The sequence below is a fragment of the Myxine glutinosa genome, chromosome 13 (genome assembly GCF_964187855.1).
Source record: "Myxine glutinosa chromosome 13, kmMyxGlut1.1, whole genome shotgun sequence".
Taxonomy (NCBI): domain Eukaryota; kingdom Metazoa; phylum Chordata; class Myxini; order Myxiniformes; family Myxinidae; genus Myxine; species Myxine glutinosa.
In genome coordinates, this window is record NC_136273.1 from 62,035,701 (window position 1) to 62,042,417 (window position 6,717).

Genomic DNA, 6,717 nt, shown 5'->3' on the forward strand with positions numbered 1-6,717 from the left:
ATTACATGCAGTGACTTTGCTCAATCGTTCATTGAACGCCTCGAAAATATTGCCGTGCATTATGATGACGTGAGGTTGGTATTCGACCGATACATCGATAACTCACTGAAAGACAAAATGCGCCTAAAGAGGACAAAGGGGAAATCAACATACTATCACGTCAGGGATAGTACATTGATCCAGAAGATTTCACTCAAAGATTTCCTTTCCAATGTGAAGACCAAGGCAGAGCTTACAGAGTACTTGGCTGTGAAGTGTCTATCTTACAGCAAGGCTCATCCAAACAAGTTGAAGAAGTTCATGGTGACATCAGGAACTAAGACCACGGGCAACACTGAAGTTCCAGACAGTCTACTCACGCACAGCCAAGAAGAGGCCGATACACTCTTAATTCTGCATGCTCTCACAGTCGACAAAGATGCAGAAGTTATCATTGATTCGCCAGATACCGATATCTTCCTCCTACTGATTCAGAGATTTCACGATCTACCACCTGCTACGAGGTTTCTCACTGGGAAGGGAAAGTTGAGGAGGAGCATTGCAGTCCAACCTATTCATGGCATGCTAGGAGAGAAACGTGCGTCTGCAATACTTGGATTCCACGCATTCACGGGAAGTGACATGTCTGGAAGGTTCGCTGGCAGCAGGAGCAAGGACTGGTGCTTTAAGGTCTTCATGACATGTGACAACAAGATATGGGAGGCTCTGGAGTCTTTGGGACAAACTGATCCGTCACCAGAAGTGTGTTCCCAGCTGGAACGCTTCGTCTGTCTGCTGTACAAGTCTAAAGTTCACACGAAAGTAAACGAGCTTCGCTGGTTCTTATTCTCCAACCGTGCTGCTGAGGGAGAGAGTCTTCCACCTACCACTGGTTCGCTAAAGTTACACGTTCAGCGAGCACATTATATCGCAACTAGAACGGGCACTCGGTAGAGCGCATACCTTCGCCGCAGCTACTGTTCTGTACTTGGTAAAAATACGATTTTGACCTTTTCGTGACCTTGACCTTGACCTTTGACCCGATTGCTCCCAAAATCTAATCAAATGTGTCCCGTATAATAACCAATCATCCCACCAAATTTCATGCAATTCGGTTGAATACTTTTTGAGTTATGCGAATAACATACACACACACACACACACACACACACAGACATACAAATAAATACACAGCGATCAAAACATAACCTTCCGCTTTTGCGAAGGTAATGATATGGAGAAAGGCAGCAGAAAGCCATCCGTCCCTTCCATCACCTGTCGAGTATGGTTGGCAGTTACTTTCGGATGATGGGGTTTATGCCCCAAGTCGATGCCTGAATCCTCCAGCCCCAGAAGCAATAATGAATCTCGTGAACTGTGGGTGCAAGAAAGGGTGTATGGGAAGATGTAGCTGTCGCAATAACAATATTCCTTGTACTGAAGTTTGTGGGTGTGTGGGTTACAGTTGTAACAACAAAGCAAACATCAACTAGAACGGGCACTCGGTAGAGCGCATACCTTCGCCGCAGCTACTGTTCTGTACTTGGCATGGGAGTGTAGGGAACAGAACAGTGAACAGTTTGGTGCTGATTTCATGCAAATCGGATAAGAATTGACCGAGTTATGACAAAAAACGCACATTTTGCAAGGTCGTGACCCCCCTGACCTTTGACCCCCAACCGCTAACAAGGGTAATGTCTTCACTGGGTCATGTCGTATATCACAAGATCGGGCATTGAATTCTGAACATTTTGGCATTAGTTGCATGCCAATTGGATAAAAATTGACCGCGCTATGGTAAAAATACGATTTTGACCTTTTCGTGACCTTGACCTTGACCTTTGACCCGATTGCTCCCAAAATCTAATCAAATGTGTCCCGTATAATAACCAATCATCCCACCAAATTTCATGCAATTCGGTTGAATACTTTTTGAGTTATGCGAATAACATACACACACACACACACACAGACATACAAATAAATACACAGCGATCAAAACATAACCTTCCGCTTTTGCGAAGGTAATGAACCGCGTGTGATAGATATGGATGAGGATGAATGAGGCATTCGTTTATGTGATCGTTTATGTTCATTCATCGTTTATGTTTAGGTGTGTGTGTATGTGTGTGCGTGTGTGTGTGTGTGTGTGTGCGTGTGCGTGTGTGTGTATTCAAAATAAATGTTATCAGTGAAGATTGTTTATTGAATCGATTCTAATTGGGAAATTATACGATCCGATTTCACGACGGCCGTCTCCATTTTGGCTGGTATATTGCCCACTATTTTAATTTCCTTGCATTTTTCTGTAAAAACAATGGCAGAAATGGCTTCCTTGGGTCTGAAAACATATAAAAGGACATATTATTCATGTTTATATGATATCTAGATACAAAGATATGCACAAAAGTGTATTTTCCAAATTTTATGGCGGCCATCTTGGATTTCTTCGAATTACTACCTATTAGACGTAAAAGAAAAAATGGAACCCTATTTTTTTTACATCTCTATAATATTCTGAAGCAGAATCCATTGCTAAATCAATTTTAACAAACAAAAAACACGAAATTACTAATCGCCCTAGACTATAGTGGAAGTGGATGAGTGGACGTGAATTTTTATATTGGACGGTGTTGTGTTGCTTTTAAACACTATTTTATGAATTCTATTCATAATTTAAATCTCTGTCGAAGCATTTTCCTGGCATCTTGACATAGTTTATCCGAATTCCCCGGTAGTTTTCCATTTCATCTCTAGCTGCTAATCTCTCACTCCTTACTATTTGCTGGTTCTTGTACCCCCTCTCCCTCTCTTTCTCTTTCTGCCTATTGCTCCTTTCTCATGTACTTTTTACCACTCTCTCCCTCCTTCTCTTTCCTGCTCCTCTCTTCCTCTATTATTTTCCAGTTCTCAACATAATTGTCTCTCCAGCTCTAAAAACAAACACACAACCCCCCCCCCCCCCCTCTCTCTCTCTCTCCCCCTTTCCACTCCCTTCTCATGCCAATTCTCAGTATGATAGTTTCTCCATCACAGAACTTGACTTTTTTTGCTCTCCACTACACCCCCCCCCCTCCTCCCCCTCATTCCTGTTCCCTTCTCTCACTCTACTATCTTCCCCTTCTGGTCATGTTTTTACATCTTCCCTTCCTCCCCCTCCCTCCCCCCCCCCCCCCCCCCCCCCACACACTCACTCTCTCTTTCTCTCTCTCTTTCTCTCTCTCTCTCTCGCTCTCTCTTTCTACTATATGCTCTCTCCCTCTCTCTTTCTACTATTTGTTAATTCTTTAAATCTATTCTATGAATCTATAATGATGAATGCAATTTAATATGCACGTTAAAACACAAGAACAAACATGAATATTTTTCTTAGTTTTCTAGTAATGTATTTTCCAATATTTCCATTCAGTCAAAATACAATACAGATATATATATTTCCCGTAGAAAAAGCATTAAAAACATATGCCATTACAATGTGTGTTACATTGTAATGTAAGTGTTACATTGTAAGTGTTACAAACAATAATGATGCCATTACAACATGTGAATGTCATTTTCACAAGCCATCCGAAGAAATCTCTGTATAAAAGCTCACTGGTGTTTGAACAAGATTAATTTTGATAATTGTTTTCTTACAAATGGTCCACTCAACTTCTCATTCTTCAATCGGGCAAGATGATGCATTCGGATCTTGACGTACGATGAAGCAATACGCTTTATGAGAATGTACACATGATTCTTATCTGCAGGATGCTTGAAGCATGTCTAGTCCTTGCTCTGACATAAGATTTTTCTGTTTCAGGGTGTTTACCACGGTCTCTAGAGTGTCGACTTTTTTCCGAAGTCTACGAGATTTACGTTGAGTGTTTTTGAGTCGCTTTTGATGAGAGATGACAATATCTTGCATTTTGTCCAGCTTACGTTTCACACCCCTTGGACTATCCGAAACAAAGTAAGTGTGGTCATGATGATGTTGCTTGATTGGAGATGTAGGCAGTGCCTTGCTGGATGAACCCGCCAAGCACTGTGGTGTTTCTGAAGACGAAGTTGGAGAGTCGTTCTGGCTGGTTCTTGGACGAGGTGGTTTGCGCTGTTTCACAGTCTAAAAGTGACAAAGATAAAAATAAACAAAAGAAAATGTATAACTAGACTAGTTCAGTTTCCCAAAATTCACAAATTATATATGTATAGTACATGTATGTGTTACTGCCTTTGGAATGGATCAGACAATTTGTCTGCATTTCAATGGTAGCTTAAACTTCATCGGAACTTTAGATTGATAAAAATGTTTATTTTGTATTTTTCATTCATTCATTTATTATGATATATATTTTTGGTTGTCAGAAAGTTTGGAAGGAAAATTTTATTTTATTTTATTTTGGCCTCTATTCTTTAGTTAGTAAACCGGCCTAATGCAAGAATTCTGAATTTTACTTACCTTTTGGAGATGATTTGGGAAGTTGAAAATGGTTGGAATTGAACCTTGGCGAAGTCTGGTTATCAGGCCAGTACGGTCAAAGCACTCAGCATCAAAATGATCCGAGCATAGGCTGGCATACTTGCTGGGTGTCCACTTGTCCCTCCTCATCTTTACGAGCCATTCTTTCTGAAGGGTTGAACCATCCTTGGGAAATCTATATTCAAAAGAAAAGACAAAATTTGTGAGCCCCCTTGGGTCTTTGCCCCCCCCCCCAACCAAAACTGCTTCCTACGCGCCTGCCCCCCACATGTTTTCTACACTCTATATACGGTACAGTGTCCGAAAATTCAATCACTAGACCATACTCTAGCCCCCAATATTTTTTGCTTGGCGACATTGTACACACAGCAAGGGAAATACTTTATCAAGCTTTATTTCTTTTATCAGTTAAACTCGTAATGTTATCTTGGCTCTCACCCTACATTATGATTAACTAGGGCAAATGGGCACAGATTGCACTCACTCACGCGTCACACCAATATTTTCCACAAAGTAACAATTACTAACGATAAAGAAAGCGATTACAAAATACAACCCTATTAGTCTAATTAGACGACAAATGTTAACCTAGATCCTTGATAACTGAACATGTTTATGCATCTCCTAACAGCCCAAAATTGTGTGTGGCTCAACAAAATTGGGAGAGAAGAGATTAAGAGCTAGAGTCCTTAAGTTCAAGCAAAGGCACGGCCTTTGGTTCAAGTCAAAATGCACTGACAAATCCGCAAACACACACACACACACAAACACACACAAACTAACAGATGGGACTACATAAACGAAAAACTACATCTGTGCATAACGTGAAAGTTTAACTAGAGTTTGGCGAGTAAACTCTTCATAATTAAGAAAAATAAATTACTTACCTGTGGAATGTTTTCCCAGAACCTTTCACAAGTCGATTTGTACAGTTTATTGCAGCACAAGAAGGCATATTGCTGATATTTGTTGAACATTCACACTGCTCATGTTAACAATAGGCCTATCTGTACGCAGAAAGCGGAGGTGTCTTGCGCTAACTAAAATGGCTGCCGCGTTGCGGCGGAGGGGCCACACAGCGGCCTGCATAGTCTTCTACGTCTATTTGAGTTCTGTGAGCGTGTAGCGTGATCGTAACTTGTAGGTGCAGCTGGCCGCGGTCCATGCAGTGGCGCCCCGTGCCCCCCCCCCCGCCACCCCCCGCCTTGCCTGTCCGTCTTCCAAAGTCATGTCAGGTAAGGGATTTATTTAGTGTTGTACTAGGGACCTAACTACATGTCTACAGGTGTGCATTGCCATAAGGGACAAAGGTTTAGCTACCAGGTGTGACACACAGGGCTTTATTCTTTAATTCCTATTCTATTTAACACACGAACATCCTGGTATGTCCACAGGTATACATCTTAACCGACAAATCGCCTAAACACACAGAACTTATTACAGGTCAGATTCCTTACCACGACAGACGAATACCTACCTACACAGATCTATCTGGCTCTACATATTGCTACCCCACCGACATAACAATATATATATATATATATATATATATATATATATATATATATATATATATATATACACACATATATATATATATATATATATATATATATACACTACATGACCAAAAGTATGTGGACACCCGAATATCGAACATTTCATTCCAAAATCATGGGCATTAATACAGAGGTGCTCCACCCTTTGGTGCAATAACAGCCTCCACTCTTCTGAGAAGGCTTTCCACTAGATTGTAGAACATTGCTGCGGGGATTTGCTTCCATCCAGCCACAAGAGCATTACTGGGGTCAGGCACTGATGTTGGGCGATTAGGACTGGCTCGCAGTCAGCGTTCCAATTTATCCCAAAGGTGTTTGATGGGGTTGAGGTCAGGGCTCTGTGCAGGCCAGTCAGGTTCTTCCACACCGATCTCGACAAACCATTTCTATATGGAACTTGCTTTGTGCACGGGGGCATTGTCATGCTGAAACAGGAAAGGGCCTTCCCCAAACTGTTGCCACAAAGTTTTTGTTTTTTTTGTTTGTTTTTTGGTATACAAGATCGAGGCTCGTGAAAGAGCGAACATTAATCACACAACACAAAATAAGGGGAGCGGTAGACAAGATGGGGAGAGAGGGGGAAGGACACAAACCCAACATTTGAGAGCAGGGACATTGGGAGAAATGTGGGCGGGGGAGGGCTTGGGGGGAGGTGGGAGAGGTATAACATATATGAACACTGCAAGGACTTCCAGGAAAGAAGTTGGAATTTCAAAAAAG

At 41.6% G+C, this 6,717-nt stretch overlaps 1 protein-coding gene across 1 annotated transcript; it reads right to left on the reverse strand.

Moving 5' to 3' along the window:
• Positions 1-3,718: 3,718 nt before the first annotated feature.
• Positions 3,719-5,547, reverse strand: LOC137439179 (THAP domain-containing protein 1-like). The gene is made up of 3 exons (XM_068134923.2): positions 5,326-5,547; positions 4,418-4,613; positions 3,719-4,081 (listed from the first exon to the last, which is right to left on the reverse strand). The coding sequence occupies exons 1-3, from the start codon at positions 5,391-5,393 to the stop codon at positions 3,719-3,721; spliced, it is 627 nt and encodes a 208-aa protein (XP_067991024.1). The 5' UTR covers positions 5,394-5,547.
• Positions 5,548-6,717: the final 1,170 nt, after the last annotated feature.

What these genes read in the sequence shown, in the direction of transcription:
- LOC137439179 (XM_068134923.2), bottom strand. Translation starts at nt 5,393, where the DNA reads ATGCCTTCTTGTGCTGCAATAAACTGTACAAATCGACTTGTGAAAGGT. An exon ending in TCTGGGAAAACATTCCACAG is followed by an intron (nt 4,614 to 5,325) that starts GTAAGTAATTTA and finishes TTTTGAATATAG; the next exon opens with ATTTCCCAAGGATGGTTCAA. An exon ending in TCCCAAATCATCTCCAAAAG is followed by an intron (nt 4,082 to 4,417) that starts GTAAGTAAAATT and finishes TGTCACTTTTAG; the next exon opens with ACTGTGAAACAGCGCAAACC.